The 20,918-nt window shown below is 38.8% G+C and overlaps 1 protein-coding gene across 3 annotated transcripts; it reads right to left on the minus strand.

Moving 5' to 3' along the window:
- Positions 1-49: 49 nt before the first annotated feature.
- rapgef1a (Rap guanine nucleotide exchange factor (GEF) 1a) lies at positions 50-20,486 on the minus strand. Of its 3 annotated transcripts, XM_056773452.1 has the most exons (25): positions 20,326-20,486; positions 16,605-16,750; positions 16,274-16,452; positions 15,618-15,774; positions 14,621-14,709; positions 14,364-14,510; positions 12,729-12,849; positions 12,347-12,527; positions 11,792-12,163; positions 10,369-10,565; positions 8,090-8,254; positions 5,893-5,979; positions 4,333-4,409; positions 4,150-4,255; positions 3,434-3,509; positions 3,088-3,176; positions 2,903-2,991; positions 2,594-2,779; positions 2,349-2,433; positions 2,162-2,256; positions 2,000-2,078; positions 1,803-1,904; positions 1,617-1,714; positions 1,397-1,525; positions 50-1,256 (listed from the first exon to the last, which is right to left on the minus strand). In XM_056773452.1, exons 1-25 carry the CDS (start codon positions 20,351-20,353, stop codon positions 1,106-1,108), a joined length of 3,231 nt encoding a protein of 1,076 aa, XP_056629430.1. In that variant the 5' UTR covers positions 20,354-20,486; the 3' UTR covers positions 50-1,105. The 3 variants fall into 3 exon arrangements, with proteins under 3 accessions (XP_056629430.1, XP_056629431.1, XP_056629432.1); XM_056773453.1 differs by lacking the exon at positions 8,090-8,254 and having other exon boundaries at positions 20,326-20,484; XM_056773454.1 differs by lacking the exons at positions 5,893-5,979; positions 8,090-8,254 and having other exon boundaries at positions 20,326-20,484.
- Positions 20,487-20,918: the final 432 nt, after the last annotated feature.

Genomic DNA, 20,918 nt, shown 5'->3' on the forward strand with positions numbered 1-20,918 from the left:
CAGCTGTCCTCTTTTCATTTCAAAGTGTTACCAAACGTTCATCCCCAAACGACTTCAAAGTGCACATTTTATTATGTCTCACACAACAGAGAAAATCTCTCAGCAAATGTCCATGAAAAATCCTTTTTAAAAACAAAAGGAGAACTGCATTATATATTTAAAAAAATCACACTGACACCACTACACCAACAGCCTCAAGCGCTTGATAACAGGTCACTGTTAGATCTCTGCGTCAGACATAGAAAGAAAAAGATTGTAATGTACAACAGTTACAACTCCCAAGACCTTTCTCACACAAACAGACACATCTGAAGAAAACATACTTTCCAAGTAACGCTAATGATCTTGTTACATAAAGCAGGTTTTCATCCATGTGCATAAATAAACAAATAAATAACATACATGGTTAACATAACAACATGGGTTTCCCTGATAAATAGCAATACTTAATTGTCATTGGAAGACATGTGATTTTACAAAGACCTCAGGAATGATTAACAGAAACACAAGTGACCATAAATGGCTTTATGCAGATGAAACTGACACACTCTTGTCAACAAAAATGAACTTGTGACCTAATCATGACCTTTTATCATACATGCTCAAAGCTGTTCGACCCAGCTTCTAAACATACATCATTCCCCCCAAACCCCAGAGTCTATATGTGCATTTTTTTTTGATAAAAAATAAATAAAAATATCAGTCTTCAAGGAGCATCAGCATAACAAAGTCAATTCGCTGTCCGAGTCATTTATTTCCAAACGGAGCTGCAATCATCCAGATGGCGAGGTGGAAAATCCTGGAATATCACCTTCGATCCCAGGTCACAATCTCAAACCATGTAATCTCGCGTGTCCGACGTTGTGTTCAGTCGTTTTCAGTCTTTTCTCTCTGCACTGTTACACTCCAAATGTACACACGGGTTAAGCTGCAGTGCAATTGCAAAATAAAACCTAATCATGGTTTAAAAAAAGTTTCTGTAAACCATCACAGAAATACAGAATTTCCAGTCTCGTAGCTGCCGTTACGGTAACTTTCGATCGCTGTGTCTTGCAACTTCGTAGGGGCCGGGGTTTAACACAGTTTGTTCGGTGGGCCAAGTCAGCTATGTCTTTTCCTCTCGTTCTGTTTTTCGTCGCGTGATGTTGCGGGGTTTGATCTTCAGAGACAGCTCCCACAAAGCCTCCTCGGCTAGATGATCGCTGAAGTCGTTAAAGAACGAGACAATGTCTTCATTGTGTTTGAGATCATAGTGCCTGTGAGAAAGTAAATACACACTTTGAAAAAACTGAGCTCTTGTCATTGTATTGGTAGAACATTATGTTTTGGAAAATACATGTAAACAAATAAGCTACATCAATAAATGAAATACTTCATATTGTCTATATATACTCACACTTGCTGAAAGCGCCTCATAGTATCCAAGATATTAAACTGCTGCCAGCGTTTGGAAAAGTTGATTTTTCCGCCAATGTGATCAGGATTCCCGAGATGTACAAAAGTTAAGTCCTGGAGTATAAGACCTCTGTATTTGGTGGAAAACAGTGTTATACACGAAATTTGACATATCTATCACAAAATCCAACAAAATGTGTTCTTTTAACATTCATCCTTACAGATACGGTATACACGGAGGATCCACATCTGCTAAAGCAGCCCTGTAAGCTCGGAAGGAGGAGGAACTGTCAATTAAAGTGCAATATTCCTCCAAACCCTGTGAAGATTATAGCAGTAAACGTGAGAAACAGATCACCTAGCAACTGAGAGCACAGAAAAACAGCATCACATGGTGTTTGATTTACTTCTGAAGTTTGTTTCTGCCATTCCAGTCTTCTAATGGGTGCTGAATCCAACGCTGACAATATTGCCAAGTAAGAATTGAAATTATTGAGTTTTCTTAGGTGCTAAAAAAAGAAAGAGACACAAGTTAAACCATTCTACAGAACCCAGTCCAGATTGTTCGATTTAGTTCGTAAAACTCAAACAAATCAATTTGTACCTTCATAATTTTAATAAATTTTAAAAGGAGTTTTTCTCGATCCTGGGCTTTCTCCTGTAAGATTATTAAGGACCGAACCCTTAAAATGAAAAGAATGTCATTAGACTTTGCAAGTTTTGAGCGTTTCCGAAAGTTTCAAGTTTGAGAATCATATCTTTGTACCAGTAAGACATGTTGTTGAAGTGCTCCGTGAACTGCGTCAGATTAGGACTCTTCTCTTCGTTCTGTTCCTTTGCCCAGAGTAAGACCTCGGGGATCTGCAGACAGACAGGAAGAACGTGTCAGAGACTCCTGAACGTTTCAGAGGTCAGGTGAAGGAGTGTGATGAAAGACACAAGACAAACAGCACCTCTATTTTATAAAACAGCTCTGCGTCGAGAAGAGTGAGCTGGTCTGCGATCTCGTGACTACGGAAGTCGTGCAGAGTTCCGGGCCTGTGAAAAGAGTCAAAATCAGTATGGATTGATTCTGCAGTAAACATCTGTATTTTTTAGGGTCCAAAATTAGATGTAAGCGCTCATGTTTCAATGCTTTAAATCAGTAATGGGTGAGTGGAAGTCAATACGTGGCTTCAATATGACACGTAAATGTTACCTGGCGGCCACTCCTCGTGCAGCCAGCGTTTTGAGGGAATTAGTGTACTGCAGCAATTGCTTCTGCTGGACTTTTTCTAGAATGTTCTTGCGCAGAACCCGAGCCAGCGAGAGCTCCCCGTTACGCAACAGATGGAGCACAAGATCCATAAGTTGCTTCAGGATGTCCTCTGTGATTTCCACCAAACTGATGAAAAGACATTTCAGTTCAACAATGACACAAACAGATTTTACTCTCTAGAGGAGATGTATAACAGTGTCCCATGTGATTGTAATGTGTGAATGTGATGTTCCAGTTTTGAGCTCTCACCAGAGCTCATCCACGACCCGCACCAGAAGGAAGAAGGCGTTTTTACTAACACGCTGTTTGGCGCTGTCAGGGCTGTGAGAATATCTGTTATATGTGTTCAGAGTTAAGGCCAAAAAGAGGCTTTGGAGTGTCAAAAGCAAACGTTTGTTAGCAATGCAAAACTGTGTAAGCTGTCCTGAGAAAGGATATCTATAGCGAAGCTTTTTAATGAGGTCCTCTGGGGTTAAAAACGTTCTGTATGTGGTCAGGAAAGCCTCGCAGTACAAAACTCGATCTAAAACAGAGAACATTGTTTAGAATGTGAAACACTTAAAATGATACGTTTTCTTTACTGCCGTATGTAATATTGCAGTGATATGTTTGTTTACATTTGAATATCACTTTGGATAACTTAAATGATGAATGCATGTACATCTCTGGAGCTTCAACACTCATATTCGGGTGATCTATTCCTTTAATAAACTTGTCGTCTTTGAATACAAAACAAGTGACCCATCCTCACAGACACAGGTTGGAAGGGATTAGTTTTACCTTTGCGATCCGCTTCAGTGGCGTGAACTAATAAAATATTCCCTGATCCAGCTCGAACATCAGGCCCGTCATCATTCTGACAGAGAGAGATTGAGATTATACAATTTACATGCAGTTAGAACTGAATCGACAGCTATTTAGAGTATTTTAATAAAACATTATGCAGTCGTTCATTTGTAAACTTTAGGGGTGTCATGAAATCATTTATTCCCAATAGGCCCAGGAGAATGAGTTATGTTGTTAAAAACAAGAGAGGATTAACAAAATGGTAATTACTAAAATTGTAATCAACGTATGATTATTTTCTATGCATTTTTTAGTGCATTAGAAAAACCCTCATTCCCTGATACGCTCAGGATTAGAATATTCAATGCTGTCCAGACTCCAGACATCACTTTTGGTCATGGCTAAATGTAAAGTACAGTCTCTGCACTGCAGTGCTTTGAGTCACAGGCAGATGGCAGCAGAGAGCTCAACTAATATTCTTGACATCTACATTTATGGATTTGGTAGACGCTTTGAAGCGACTTACATTGCATAATACTACACAATTGTATCTAAGTATGTGAAATCCCCTGGGATCAAACCCAATCCCCTGGGCTCTAACCACTGAGTTACATGAAAGCTGACTAAATGGCCTGACTAAATGAAATTTAACATATAAACATCTGCTCTATTACTCAAGATAACAAAAATACATAAACACATGTAGTCACCTCTTGCTTTAGTGTTAAGTGAGACATGATCTCATCGTGATCTACCAGCGAAAGCTGGTCCAACTCCTCTGAGCTCATCTCGGACTCCACACACTTCTGCTTCCATCTGTGGAAGTGACAAGTTACACAATTTTCATTTTTGCATGAACTATTCCGCTACATCGCTAAGTTCAGACATGTTACCCTTCTCTGTCGACCGGGTCTTTGTCGTGTTCTGACGATGAATCTTGGAGGGAGTCCTCGGGTCCACAAGAAGAGTCCTGCGATTCACAGCAAAACAAAAGCACACAGGAGTTATTAAATGTCTTTAAATATCACTTTCGCTGCCATGACTGTCTCAATCACACAACACAGCTGAAATGAGTCACAGGGTTAAGCTGAACAGGACAGCTGGGGTTGACATCCTATGATCTCGGTTCGGGAGATGCAGAAGGGGAACAAATGTTTTCTGCATTGCACTGACCAATCAACACTTATTGATGCATTCGCAATCAACTTTATAAAGCAGCGATACAGAAAACAAAATTATGATCATATAGCGACACCGTATGACCATTAGACATGAGGTTAGGTGTATTATTAGGGTACGAGTATTATTATTATTATGAAAAAAAAAAAAAAATTATTAGACAAAATATACTTTAAAGGGATAGTTCATCCAAAAAAATTAATTCTGTCATCATTCACTTTGAAGACACTTTACGTTTTTTTCTTTTTGCTAAACACAAAGGAAGAGATTTGGAACCAAATAGATTTCATCCCTCATTGACTCCCATAGTATTTATTCTCCCTACTATAGGAGTAAATGGGGGATGAGATCTGTTTGGTTACTGACATTTTCCCAAATGTCATCCTTTTTTTTTGAGCAGAACAAAGAAATTTGTAACGGTTTGGAACAATCTGAGGGTGAGTGAATGATGACAGAATTGTCATTTTTGGGCGAACTGTCCCTTTAATGTCATGATTAATGTTATGATTGTCAGACATCAAGCTTGTCTAATAATAATAAATTAATAATACAAGCACTTGGGACACAATACCCCAAATGATAACTGCAATGATCTGTTGCATGTAAAACATAATCCACGTTCAAATCCAAGAATATTTGAAAACCAAAATCAACGTGCATTTTACAAAAATGTGTCATGGCAATGTAGCATCACAATACCTGAATGTAAACAAAGAAATGACCTACATTTGAATGAACCGCAACACCTCTTGAGAGGTTTCATAAGTTAAGTACTGCAGGCAAAACATCCTGAGTAGTTATTTATAATAATGATTCCTCTTTTCGGTTCTCAAATTCACTCTTGGTTTTGCAACAGAGTCTGCATTTAAACTTATCCACAAACTACACAAATTTTATTTTCTTCCAACAAGAGCAAACATTGCTTGAGAAAATTGTATTTTTCCCCCCAGATTTTTCTGCCCACTCCAAAAGCAAAACACTGCATTATTTGGCAAACATCACAAATAATGAGAGCAAACTTGATCTTTAAACCAATCAGATTTCACTGTGGCGGGGTTATCCAAAACAGCAACAACAAAGATAATTAAAAAACAATGATCCCACCCAGTCCGGGCACTTCATGCAGTATCGCACGCGGCATTTTTGAGTGTCAGTTGTCGGGTATAAGTATTTGCATGATGCAAAGCGAAGCATTACAGTCACAAACGGCACAAGCACAGCACGTGAGGGCAGAGAAAGGGTTCGGCCGCAAACGCCGACAGGCTGTTACTTACTCCATTAGAGAAAGTCACATCTCCATTGGGTTGGTTGGATGAATACAGATTAACGTATTCACCCTCCCCACCTTCATCGCTAAGGCTCTACAGGAGAGAAGAGGAAGGACAGCACAAGCATTGGAAAAGCATCAAAAGGTTCTCGTGTGATGCGTTACTACAATGTCGAATTTGAATTCGACTTTTTATTTGCTTAAAAAACGATGGCAAACATTGTGTGCAAACCACAGAATTATATTTCCAATAAGACCCAAACACACAATGTCACACAAAGCATCGTCACAATAACCAATTTCAAAATTTCATAATCTACGCATTGAATGTTTGCCGTCTAGTGGAACCATTGGACAGTTTTACACTCCTACTACGTTACATGGTGCAAGAAACATGATGCAAACTAATTGTTAGCACAAACCAGACAGGTCACCTAGGTAGTAATCACTTTCCCAAAAAGAGGCGTTGCTCAAAGTCTCCTGTGACTGTGCACACAGCTCAACAGACATAACGTCATAGCTCTGACACCTGACAGCGGGCGGTCCAGACGGGTCCCTGCGGGCTGATGCGTGTTCAACCCTGGATTCTCAAAAGGTCACAGTTGCAGCACCCCTGCGTGTTACACGTCCACGAGTCTTTAGATCAGTGTGCCGGAGGAATTTCTAGTAACTTCAATAAGCTGTTAATTGAGCCTGTAAACTATTTGTCGCCTTTGGTTGTGATACGCGGCCCTCCTACTGCTCTAAAGCCGGATGAAAGAAGGATTTGAAAAGTAAAGCCGCAATGCAGGAAAACACTATATAGATATGGCTTACACAGTCTGAATTATTAGTAAAAAATTCAGTTCTGCAATTCATTTATGCAGAGAATCTATTTATGCTGTGTTGATACGACTTGATTTTCAAGTCGCGACTAATCGTTTGCAGAATAAAGGCTTTTGTTTACATTATATTTGTGTGTGTATATATAAATACATACACATGCATGTATCATTTTAAGAAAAAATGCATTTATATATGAAATACTTATGAATTTATAATTTCTAATATTTATAAATATATATAAAAATGTACACATATACACATGCAAATATTTCTTAAATAGCCCTGGAATGGTGTTTGATGCATTCTGACTTACACTCTCCCAATGATCGTACAGGTTGTGGAAGTTTTTTTTCGAACATATAAAACTGTTTCGTAAAGTTTTTTTCTCAGTCCCTTAATGGACAATTCTCTCGGAAAAGCACGCGGTACGAGAGCAGGAGAAGGAGCATGCGCAGACGTCACTTTCACTTGTGTTCAGGATAGAGAAAGAGCAAATGCTCGTCAAGTTCAGGTGGTTGTTTGTTCACTGCATTTGGGTGATGAATGTTATATAAACGGTGTATACATAGCTGGATTTGGAGATCGTTTGAAACTCACATGGAGCCGACCAGCGCTAGAAGATGCCGTACATGAACCGCATGCGGTGAGTGAAACTGATGTCTGTGTTTTGATGTAAATGGATGCTTTAGTTCGGCCTACCCCTCTCCCCCCGCACGCGCCATATGTTTTCGGAAAACAATCGTACAGCTGTATCTATCTTTTATAAATGTGATCAAACTAAATACTCTCCGAAGATAAAAAGTATGCAATATTACTATATAGGTACTCAAGATTAATATGAGATTGGCAGAAACCGCGTGTGTAACTATAAATATATAAATGCATGTGTGTGTGTTTATATAAACATAATTATTATTCACAATTCACCCATACATATTACGTAAACAAAAACTTTGAATTTTGGACTAGTGTGTTCGCTTCGTTTCAGTTTCACTAAATAAATTCACAACATTCACTGTTTTCTCACACACACCTATCTTTTCTCTTCAGAAGACATTTATTGAGCCACTGGATTACTTTAATGATGGCTTTTATGATGGGTGTGTGAGTTTTATGGGGCTTTACCATATCCCACATATTCCCGATAGTGATGGCATTGTAACATAAAACTCTTTGTTTATGTTTATCTAAAAAAAGGAAGTCACACATGTGGGATGACATGAGGGTGAGTAAATAAATAGTTCAAGAAATATTCCTTCACTGTTTTCAACACATCACTACACATTTAAGAAAGAAATCAGAGATGAACAAGTGCTGTTATTAGTTGAAGAGGAAAACATGGAAAACACATTAGTCAGCGTAAAGAAGCGGAGACTCACCGTGGGAGCAGGCAGGGAACCCTGGCGACTCAGAGAGGAGTTAGATGCAGACAGAGTGAGAGCAGCTTCTGTCTCGCCGGGGCCCGGCCCGGAAGCACACTGCTGGAGGTGACACGAGATAGAGGAAGAAGAGGAGGAGGAAGGAGATGCAGAGTGTGAGGAGGCCTAAGAGGAAAGAGAGAAGCGGAGGTAGGAAGTGAAAAAGGCCAGAGGTCATGCAGATTATTAAACTGAACAGGGGACAGACTGGAGAGTAGACATCCTATTTCATTTGTTTGTGAACATGTGTGATTGTTAGACAGCAAAATAAACTGGACTTCTTCACAGCCATGCTTCATTCATATTCAATAGAATACGGTGTCTACTCCGAGTAAAAACTTTTGTGATGTAGGAAAGCAGCGTTATGTGCAATTTACTGCAGGTATTTGGACAAAAGGCTTCCATTTTTAACTGCTTGTTTTTTTGACAGCTGGTGTGTAGTTTCAAATGGTTGAGTTCACTCACTATCACAAAGTTTTTGTTGTCTGCCAAAAGAAAAATAAGTAATAAAGAACCTATTTATGGTGCGTTCGGGTGTATTGCTTTAATATAATACTGTATAGGACAGCTCAGAGAGTAGAGATATGAAGCAGACCTGAAGCACTTAGCTTGTCAATTATTATGTGATGATGTCACTGATATGCATATTAACGCATGACATCATCTGGTGACATTTAGCGACTTATCGGGCAGGCTTTAGCTACTTTCCATTGAAAATAGTTGGCAAGACTGGCTTGTACTGGCTAACATTATGTTTGGGAACAAAAAGATGAAATACAAAACAAAAAGACAATAAATAAAACAAATAAATGACAAGACAGGCGTGTTCTAGCACAAACCCTAAACTTAGATCTCTAAGCAACACACCTCTGTGAATCCTTTTGCTTGGTCACACATGAATACTAGAAACAGTAGAAATCAAGTCAAATGAAATGAGGAAAATGAGTCAACAAGAAACAAAACTAAGAACAGATGCAAGAATGACACAAAAGATCGAAAAAGCTACTTAAGTAATCAGACCAGACTCTAACAAATAGCACACAATCTACAACATTTCATCAAAACTGTCCCCACTTTTACTGTCCACATTGATAATATGGTCTTTCTGGGGAGTGGAAGATGTTCTTGGTTTTGAAAGGTAAAGTATAAAAATGAACGTCAAGAAAAATTATGTTGACTGTCTGCCATCTTGGAACAGTCAACACAAAAAAATCTATATTTCAAAATATAAAAAAAAGTTATATATCTATAACTCGGAGGGTGACCTTTTACAGCTAAGCATATGTTAGTTTGTGTTTGTATACTGTATGTATAACATCTAATTAAATGAATAAAACCTTTATACTGTGTTAGCTAATGCCTTTCTTTCATTCTAAATGCCATTCCACCATCTAAAGCTGTATTCATGGCGAGAACAAGTCAATCTATACAAAAGGTGACAGCAAACCCCTATGTATTGTTATATTGTTTTAGTTTAGCCATTATAATGTTTAGGTCTAGAAAACACCATGTAACATTTAAAATTCTTATATGTATAAAATCAACATAATCTCTCGGCAAAAACGTAACTATTTAACGATGTAGCTAATTTTGGCTAAGTCGTATGATCAAATCCATAAAATTTGCGGCAATTATGTTTAGGGGCAAGATTAGGGGTGCCGCTTAAGTTTTTTTTCTAGTAATCATTCATTTTGTATGACTTAAAACATACAAATTCATACCAATTTGCCACCTTGTGAAATAGTTACGAAATCCCATGAGATCAGGTCGGTGCAACCAGTTTCGAGCCCGTTATTGGACCGTTCCAATAGAAAATACCACTAAGGCATCTATTGATATATATATCTGTGCCACTGGCAGTAAGTGATAATACTGGATGTTGGCAGGTCCATTAACTTAAAGAATCCTAACTTTAAAACTAGTGAGACAGCAGCTTAAGTTAAATAAATACGAGACAGACACACTCAACACAAGCACAGAGACTGAATGATGTAAGACTGAAAAACAACTAACAATAACCAACACAATAACACACAGATCACTCAGAGCAACACTTTTAATAAGCACTGTGCCGCAAGCTATTTAATCTATGTAATAACTGCTACTTGAACACTGGGAAATACAATACCGTGATGATTAATCCAGAATGTTGGTAGAAGGAAATGCTTGTGGGGGGTGCGAACGAGAGAGAGAGAGAGAGAGAGAGAGAGAGAGAATGTGTGATACAGTATTGGTCTCACCAGCTGTCTCTGTTTGGGCGGCAGCGCCGGAGGAGGGAGGGGCTCGTCGCTGCTGCTAAAGGAGTCGCTGAGACCATACACTTCCTGAAAGCGTTTCCGATTGCGCTGCTCATAAATGCGTTCGCTCTGCGGCATCTGGTAGAAGACTGAAGGCGTCGGCTCAGAGTAATCCTCCATAAACTGCATGTACTTCAGGACTGTGAGCGGTGAGAGAGAAAGAGATCAAATGAGGCTACAGGTGCACAACACTGCTCAACAAAAGCCTGACACACACAGATCTGACAAATGGCCTCTATATTAGCCAGGGCAAGACTGACCTCTGAACACATAAAAGTAAATGGAGGAGATAAAGTTTTGGCGTTAACACAAAAATCACAATGATGCTTACACACATCCTTAGACACAAATGTGTAGTATTATGCAATGTATGTTGCTTTGAAAAGCGTAAATGATAAAATGAAATGACATTTCTCAAACGATTTTAATGTGGGCCTATTACTTATAAATGAATTTTTTTATCTACTATAATTTAGAAATGGTTATTACTTAATTAATAAAATAAATAAATAAACTAGTCACAGTATTTGTAGTTAAGATGGATTATAAATCATTGAGAAAAGTACCTTTTAGCAAAAAAAAAACCATACTAATATTCTTTATGCCAAAAGCTTTGTGTATTGTTCACTTTCCTTCTTTTATAAAAGAAAGAAAATCTTCAATAAAAATATCATCCAATTTAGGGCTGCAAGATATATTGAAATTATCAAATTATCCTGTTATATGTTGATTGTTACAGTTTTCAGTTTTTAAATCTATTTTGACCAACTTTAAATATTAATTTAATGCCATTTTAGAACCACCCCAGGCCACGCAAATACTTTTTACACAATCCTTTACAATGTCACTAAAATCATTCTGACTCACTTAAAAGTAAAAGTCAACATTGGCTCTGTATCTCTGCCCGGCCTACTATAACCTTTTCTGTCAAGACACAATCTATGTCAGATTACTTCAGGATTCAATGGCTCCGCCCACCAACGAGTCTTTCAGCACGAGCTCATTTCCTGTGGGCTTGGGCGAGGCCATGACTATTCATCCAGAGATATATCCAACAAAGGCATTTATTCCATCTGACCTCACACTGAATCTGACATCACCGTTTCCCCACCCCTGCCGTCTACCGAGGGGCTTTACAGAAGAAAAACCTGCATGTGCTCTGTTGCGTCAAATATCGCACACAAGGATTTAAGTAATTGTGCAAACAGAAGCAGAAAAGCCATGGCTTAAATTTATGCTTTGATAGTGAGAATAAAAAGCATCTTTATTTTTAACAAAGAAAGACACAAACCTCTAAGATTTTAAAAGTCATCCACTTCTGCTATTCGCCTATTATAAATGACACATTTGAATTGCTCATACTCACTGTGCCGACTCTTTTTCTCCGGCAAGGGTGGGGGGCTTAGGGGAATTTGCGCGTTCTCAGCGGGACTAAAGTTTGGCAAAAACACTCCACATTTCGAAGATGCAAAAAGAGGGAAGGGAGGGGTGGGCATGTCCTCATCTGGAACATTGTCATATTGAGATTGAAGCCGTTCCACCGGAGGCAGAGGGGCGCGGCGTTCCTTTTTCGGGAGAGCGGGTGGTATCGGTTGGAGCTGGAAAAAGGATGAAGGCGATTCGTTGTTGGACTCGGGAAGGGGGCTTAGACAACCAGTGTGAGCGGTGGGTATCTGCTCGACGCTAGATAGATCCTGATGCAGGAAGTCGTAATCGGGGTCGTAGCTTTCTGCTGTGTCTGAGTAAACAAGATGACAGAACAGAGGCCACAAATATTATAATAAATACTATAAATAACAAAAAAAATTTAGCAACGCTGCTAGCGTGACAATAGTTTAGCTGTTTTCCAAACTTGCAGGAAAATAACGTGTAGCTTTCGAAGTAGTTTTTACAAAACTGATCCAAGCACGGTGTGTCTCACCCAGAGTCTCACAGCTGGTGTTACGAGAACACTGTCCGCTGTCCTGTTCCAGAGAGGAAAGCTGCTCGTCCGATTTACTCAAAACGCCAATACTGCCGCAGGGGGAGAGTCGCGGAGAATCCCCTCCATAAGAGTGACTGCCGCCGGAAAACCGCCTTTGTAAAGCATCTGCTTCATAATCCTGAAGATCAAATAAGAACCGTGACACTCAAGATCAACTCAATAGTTACATCTTACCAAAACCATAAGACCTTAGCCAAGTCAAGAGCCACTTTCTACTAGTGTCCAAGCTATCAACAACAATTTTATAGCACAAAAGCAAAAATTTTATATTGCGTAACTGACCACAATGTCGGGTATCAGAAAGAAAAAATCATCTTACCTGTCGACATATGCCAATAGGAAGACTAGATCCGCTTGTGGTGCGACTCATGGGGGCTACAATGGCGATCCTAGTTGGGGACGGCGCAGATTGACGCTTCTTTGGAGGAAGCGCCGGTGGACTGCAAGAGAAAGAGTTGTTAAGCAGATACTAGCAAACAGAACCATTGTCACACAAGTTATGAAGTTCACTGATCAAAAATGAGAACTGAATTATAAAAATATGCAACCCATCCCAAGCGTACAGATGCAGATTTTGTGGAGCGAACCAGCCCTGGAATCACAGGCCGCGACTTCATAAATCATACAATCATGTTTGTTGCCCAAAAGCAGGTGGTTAACAGAGCAGACACTGCAGAGAGACTGACTGACTCACAGCTAACGGCGGGAATTTCTGACTGACATTTACTTATGCAGAAAGAATATCATCAGATTAACCAGTCATAACATGCCGGGTAATAATAAGATCAAGAGAGATTTTTATGGTAATGATTTGACCAGACGAGAGGTTTGAAAAGAGCGAAAACAAATCTCTTGCTCTGAAGGGAAACTACACCTGTGAAAGCTGTTGCAGTAGAAGGTCTTTCATTTTAAAAGGTCGACTGATGTAAACCAGAGCTGCTGGTAAGGAGCTGAGAAATCTTCACAGCTGTGAGTTGAGTAATTGTTGGCCAGGAAAGCATCTACATGCCATTTCTGTGAGCTAACTGAGCTTCAAAGTACTTCTGGGATGTTAGGGCTCTAACAACATCGTAAAATAATCGTTGAAAACTGATAATTAAAAGAGTCGACAATAAACTTTACTACCAATTGCTTTGAATTTTGTGATGAGGTTCACAGTTGTAAAAACGATTTCCATATATGTTTGACCATTGTGCACGTGACAACAAATGACAGAGAGATTTGCAAAGAGATTTGGTGGTGAGCAAATGAATGGATATGACTTCTAGGTATCCGCCTGAATCATTAAAAAGACCAACTATCCAACAAATATGACGGTTGAAGACACGGTTTTGTTGGCCGGCTTGAAGCAGATCAATCACAGAGCTGTTTTATGCCAGCGGCGCAACTTAATCCTCGCCCGTCTAGACTCAGTATCAGAACATACTTCTCTGTCTCTTCCCTAATTCTCTATTCACACAAGAGCAGAGTTCATTTCTCAGAAAACAGCCGTTTGTCAACGACACTCAGGCAGAGGAAGCCGAGGCCTGTGCTGCTGTGCCGTAAAAGACCATAGTTCTCAAGAACGCCGCTATTTATATCTCTCTTTGACACCTTTGCATTTAGACTTCCTGCAAACAATCAAAAGCGATGGGGCTGTGCGATCATCTGGAGCCGAGCTCTACACCTAAACCATACTCTGCTTCAAAACACATCACCGAAAATACCCAGATGTTTACTGCATGTAACCTAGATAAGATGAGACGATGTGATAACTCGACACACTTTGTATTTCCTCCTGTAAACTTCTCTTCGCTTTTCTACAATCGTGTTTTGTTTCACTCTGTGAAGCTTGTAGAGCTAAATAAATATGTTTTGCAAGCCGATTCTGTTATCAAATCTAGCATTTCAAAGTATCCTATGCTGGTAATTTCTTTAAACAAAATTCATACTTTGAAAAAGTTTTAAGCCTTACAAGTGTTCAGGCACTTTGAGTCCAGGTAGAGGGGGTTTAGGAGGGGCCAACTCCTCATCGGGGAGATCATTTGGAGTCTCTGTGTTCTCAGCCGGGGCAGGGGTATCTTTCACAGCTTTTTCCTTTGTCACAAGTGGATCTTGAACACTACAAGTATAAAGAGATCAAAATGAATGACATTATGTTCTCACGTGTCACCCTCTTTTGAAAGAATAATTTTAAAGCCAAGAAATATTCGAAAAAGCTTTTTCAATTACCGTTGTGGATTGGCGACCGGGGGCAGGGGTTTGACAGGCGTAGTGGGTGAGGGATGTTCCTGCTTCTCGGTGGTGACTTTAACAAGCTCCTACATGAAACCACAGACACGGTCATCTTTGCACACAACGCTATCAACTCGAAACAAATACAGCTGGAATATGTGCAGAGAGTAGATCGGGAAGTCAACAGATGTCAGACAAAACAAAGGAAGCTGTGACAGAATTCTGCTGAATGTTAAATACAATTTTGTGCAAGCTGGATGAATCCTGGCAGGCGTATTTAAAGGTAAATTGTGTCATTTAACTGGCTCTTGCTCAGCTGTGAAATTCAGACAAACAGAGTGATGCTGATTTTGCTAATTCAGCCAACAAATGACTCATTATACACGTCTCTACATTTTAAGATGATCTTTTGACATCAAATCACACACATCACCTTTAAAGGGGGGCATATGACACAGTTAAAACAAATATATATATTTATATTTTTTTTAATGAAATCCAATGTGTATACACCGTGCATGTTTGTATCTCCTCTTTGCCCCTCCTCTCTGAAACGTGCAGACTTTTTACAATGCTCATCGCTCTGAAAAGTGAGGTGTGCCCTGAATGGCCAGTTAACCAGTGCGTAGTGATTGGTCGAATACTGCAAGCATGTGACGGAAATGTAACACCTCTTACCATATTTGGAACGTCGTGTTACGCGTGCTTGTGCACATTTGGCCGGTCTTTGTCAAATCATACCACGAACTGACGTAGATTTGTGGGGGTGTGGTTACAAGAGGCGTTTCAGCCAGGTCTGAGTGAGCATTCCCTTTTAGATAGAATGCATCTTTTGTTCCGACACTTTCATTTTTGCAATTTAACGTGTCTCATACCGGCATGGGCAACTTATGACACACCAAAGACACAGAAAAACACGTTTTCGCGCCACATGACCCCTTTTAATCCCACCCGCTTACAAACAGACATATATGGGTAAGAGATGAAACGATACCTTTACACCATCCAGCACTGCTTTGATCATATTGGTGGCGGATGTTATCGTTTCTTTATCTTCCAAGTTCACGCCCTTCAGCATCACCTTGTCCGACCAGCCGATGAGGTTTGCTAGACTCTGATAGAGTTCGCTTAGACATGATGACACTCTTGAACTGGGGACAGATGAATGAAGAATTCAGTTAAATATTACACAGTAACACTTCGAAGGTCAGGACTCCAAAAGCTCGAAGAGAAATATTTGACATTTTGGCATCTTTTGTACCAAAGTAAGTTGTGTCCAAGTAAGGCAACAGCTTGTTTGTGTCTTTGAAAGTTTACACATCTATTCAGTGTAAAGTGTATGATCTGTACATTTGAAAGACACTTATCTGAAGCGATTTGCAGTGCATTTAACATATACATTTGTTCAGTTAGTGTGTTCCCTGGAAAACAAACCCACAAGCTTTGTGCTGCTGATAAAGCAATACTCTACCGAATGAGCTACAGGAACATGATACAAAAAAGAACATTTACATTCAAATTAGGAAACAAAACCCAAACCGTAAACTATAATTGCTCAAAACACCTATACATGTGAACCCTGTTTGCAGATCTTTAAAAATACTTTTCTACCTCTAAGAGAGTGACTTTAGATAGAGAGGGCAAGTTCACCTGCTCAATATCTTGCTATCGAGTTGCACCAAGCTCATGATGGCCTCCAACACTTTGCTTGCAGAACCAGGAAGCATCTCCAGGACCTTCTTGTCCACCACCATTTTGTCAGTTATTGTCTTGAAGTACCGCAAAGCACTGACCACTTCTTTTTCGTGCTCCTCTAGTCGACTCAGACTCTAAACGTGACAGAGTGAATGTTATCGTAAATATTGTGCACATATTTGCTTTCACACCCACTCTGCATGTTATCAAACAAAAAGCCTGACATCAAAGTCTGACAGAACTTCAATCACTGAAAAAGAAAAACGTTGGCAGCGCCACTACTTACTTTGGTCACAGTCTTTACAGGAGACTTAACAGGTTGTTCTGGTTGTGGTTTGGACTTTTTGTTTGATGCCGTCCTCTTGATTTTGGGAGAGTGGAATTTATCCTTTAGTTTCATTGTAAAGGACGTCAGGTGTGAACGCTGGGACTCTGAAGAGAAACACAAACAAAAAGAATACAGATATCAAGTAAAAAACTGATGCGAAGTACCTTTCCTTTATAAATATTCAGTTAATTGACAATAGTTAACGCAGACAGTGTTCACAATTAGACCTTTTTCTGTCTCCCAGGCTTTTGTGTACAGTGAAATACTCTCCAATACAAACTGTATTGGTCTCAGTGGGAATTAAAGAGCTCTTGGAGCGTGCCACGCTGGAACGTATTCTGGTGATTACACCATCGTCCACAGGCAAAACCATTTAGGAGAAATTTACTTTCTCACATCAGAGGAATGAAGCGCATATCAGACCTTTCTAAGGATATAACACAAAATCCTCGACATTCAAAAACGAGTTTAATGAGTTTTGTCTCATTTATTACATTTTGTGTCACAATGGACGTGGATGCTAGCTTTAAGAGTCAGGGGTGAGTGAATTAGCCCTTAGCTACTGTAAACCCGAATAAGTTGTGAAAACTAAAAAAAATCAACGTAATATCAGTTACCAATTTTAAGTAAGCAGAACTATCAAGTTTTTATTTTGTTGTACTCACGCATGTTTATTCCCTTTAATTTTGAACATTTAGTAAGGTAACTTTTATTATTTACAGTTAAAAAAAAGAAAGGTCTAATTAAGACTACCTAAACAGTTCAGTTATTTTAACAACTTACAAACAGTTTTCATAGAAAGTGATTTAACACACTTGACTGCTAGGTCACCTCCCGCAACGTAAACAGAAGCAGCACTCTTCTGAACTATGGTGACCCCAAAATTCAAAATACAACTCTTCAAAATATCCAAGATAAATGAACATTCAACATCAACAAGGCTTTTTCCTTTCTAAAAACTCATAAAATTACACTTTTTTAAAAATGTACTCTCCAGTCTCACGCAAAGCATGATGGGAACTAAAATGTATCTCAACAAATCAGCTTGAATTAACTTAAAGTAAGAATTAGTCAAAGGAACTCAAAATATTTATACTAGTAAATTTACTGGGGGAAAATTAAGTTTATCCTACTACTAACTGTTGAATTACTTTGAACATTCGGGTTTACAGTGACAACCATATATGAAAGATCAAAGCTTCTGTTTCCATTGAAGGACACTGGGTGGATCAAAAAAGTCATCCAGTTGTTTAGTTTATGAACCACGATTCGCTACTTGACTGTTGGAAGTAACATTGTTATTCTAGAGAGCGTTTCATTGGGGAAAAAAATGGCTACATCTAAACCATAAATGTCTGAAAACATAAATCAATATGTGAAGATCCATTCCTTCAAAAAACTGTAACTTTTTAATGGGTATATCTGCTCAAATTTGTGATTATTTGGCAGAACATTAGCATACAGACAGATGACACATGACATCAAAGTCATTTCAGTATCAGACAAAGTTATTACCTTATATTAAATTAAACTAGTCGGAACATTCATTATGACAATATACTTTACTTGAATATTCTCAGTCATTTGACCTCAGCAACAACTGCTTAAAATATCTGACTCAGGTTACGAGAGTAACCACAAATAAATGCCATGGAGAAAACAGAGTATCTAACCTGTCTCAGAGTATGTGAATTGCTAATCGGAACATGTTCATTTGACCATAAGAGAGCTCCCTGAATGACTGTCTTTGAAAACACTACCAAAAACACCATAAACCATGAGGGGGTATAGACGGTGCTGCACATATATTTAAATCCTCCATCTTATTTCCTCTGAAATTGGCTTGACCTCAACTGCTGAACAGGCTTGTTTCTCAACCAGGTCATATCTTAAGCCCATGTTTCCTCCACCAAGAAGTGAAACAACTAGACTTCATCTGACTAGACTAGAATTCAGGAGATTAGGCACTTTTAAAAACTCAATCTGCTGATATTACAGATGACTGTATAGGAATCGATACTGCTCTGTTTTCACATTTGCATTTGAGGATATTGCAGATGCTTTTATCCAAAGAGCAACAGTGCATTATTCTATTCATTTTTTTATAACGATGTTTGTTCCTGGGGACCGAACCCATGACCTTTGAGTCGCCAACATGACGTTCTACCAACTGAGCTGCAAAACGCTTGCTTGTAAGATTAAAATATAAAGCATCAATACAAGCTTTCAATAAAACAGATTTATGCAAAACTGGTCTCAAGAAAAAGTTAACATAAAAACTTTAAAAATACTGAAACAGATGATATTTAATGCGAACCTTTGAACCTGTTACAACAATGTCTTAAAGCTAAAGATGATGTGTCTTGAGCAGACCACACTGACCACCATCCTCCAGTGTAACCCGGGGTCTACATTAAAAGACCTCTTAGAAACGAAGCACTGAACTGAATTGAAGAAGTGAACCGCTTACCCACAAGCGATTCTCTGAATTAAACCCTCAGAGAGGGAAGTGACTGGTTGCAATCTCACAGTGTAGTTTACGGACACGTATTTGCAAAAAAAACTGTCAAGCCACTGAATGTGTGAGGTTAAATGCGTGACTGCGTTGTATTATTTTATCACCAATTTTTTTGATTAATTGAGATATGAAAGAATTCACAAACTAATTATTTACAGTAAATAACTATTTTACCTTCAAAATGTCTATCCTCTATTATTTTATCTATATTCAATCATAATTTTAATATTACCAATATGCCAACATGACATGTCAAATACTTCTTACCAAATGCAAATGATTGCAACTTCTTCAAACCATCAAAAATGACTTTCTTGCTGTTGGTGTTGTGTTATTTACACAATTATGTAACAAACCAACCCTTTTATCACAAAAACCTTTAAAGTTAACAAAAAAATTGTGTTTCGCTATATCATGATGATCCTTATAGGCAATATTTTGTACATTTCTACAGATCGCTGAAGATAATTTACGCTTTGTATATAGTAAAAACGTTTGAGCTTCTATTGATCTTAACTGTACCTTCTATGTATGTGTATGTAATGTAACGTAGTCATTAGATCCATATCGTTTAGATCTCAATAAGTATTAATGATATATAGTTAAGAACACTTTTTATCTACATATACAAAGCATGTCATTTGTTTGTTCAGTATCTGAACAAATTAACTACAAGACCATTCAATTATCTCCTATGAGGACTTTTATACAGATAACGTTAAATCATAGCAAATGATGATAATGATATGACCAAATACACATAACTAGTCCATTTAAACCCAACACAATAACATAAAAACAGCTGTAAGCCAAACTCTGTACAGGTAACGCAATTTAAAAAACATATATTAAAAAAGAGAAGTGTCAGTCAGCTGAAGTCTACAACAGAGCTAACAGACCCGTCCACACCCAGCCACAGCTGTCTGAAGCAAATACATCTTTAAATTACTATCATACAATCTTACAAATACACACAATTAGCAGACGATATGTTTTACGCTTCTAACATGACGTGTTTAGTTGTAAAAACGAGACAAAGATAAGATGCTCTGATTGTGTCGGTGGCCTTGAACCTTCCGTCTGACGCTAACGCTAACGGCTAACGTTCACTGAAGTTCAGCCTCAGATTGATCATATATGTGAATAAAAATAACCGCTCACCTTGCTTACTGTCTATTTTTCCAGACATGGTGGAGACTGCGAGTGAGCTAGTCACGATGAAGAAGCGAAAGATGGTCGTTTGTCGCCGTTATTTCAGCATCTTCAGGAGACAGACCGGTCGGTGTGGTCCTGCTCTGTCTATGATGTGTCTCGGTTTGGCTCTCTGCCGCCGCCTCCTCCTCCTCCACACACACACGCGCACACACACGCACGCGCACACACACACACACTGTGTAAACTGAATAAACTGTCCAATGAAGTGACAGCAAAACTTCAGCAAAATTACAACCTAGATAAACATATTATGCTAATTATATTATAAAACAAATACCAATAATATAAAATAATATCATATTGGGCTTATTATGTGTGCTGTCACTCCATATAAGTAAACAACTACGCATGCATACCTATGGACACATTTTCACTATATATATATGTTTGCATTCACATCTATGTATGTACAGTGTACATACAGAGATACACAACAGCGGATGAAAGTGATGAGTGGGGGATTTATTCAGTAATGTCGCCCTCATGTGTTCAGATTGGGTCATTGCAGCTTAAAGATAGACCATAAAACGCGCAATTCA

This window comes from Triplophysa dalaica, chromosome 18 (assembly GCF_015846415.1).
Source record: "Triplophysa dalaica isolate WHDGS20190420 chromosome 18, ASM1584641v1, whole genome shotgun sequence".
In the NCBI taxonomy this organism is placed as follows: domain Eukaryota; kingdom Metazoa; phylum Chordata; class Actinopteri; order Cypriniformes; family Nemacheilidae; genus Triplophysa; species Triplophysa dalaica.

Bases quoted from the DNA above. Each gene is read 5' to 3' on its own strand.
- rapgef1a (XM_056773452.1), bottom strand. From the start codon at position 20,353: ATGTCTGGAAAAATAGACAGTAAGCAAG. The intron at 12,850-14,363 runs GTAAGGCTTAAA...TTTCTCTTGCAG, and splicing joins CTCAAAGTGCCTGAACACTT to TCCACCGGCGCTTCCTCCAA. The intron at 1,526-1,616 runs GTAAGGATGAAT...CACCAAATACAG, and splicing joins CCTCCGTGTATACCGTATCT to AGGTCTTATACTCCAGGACT.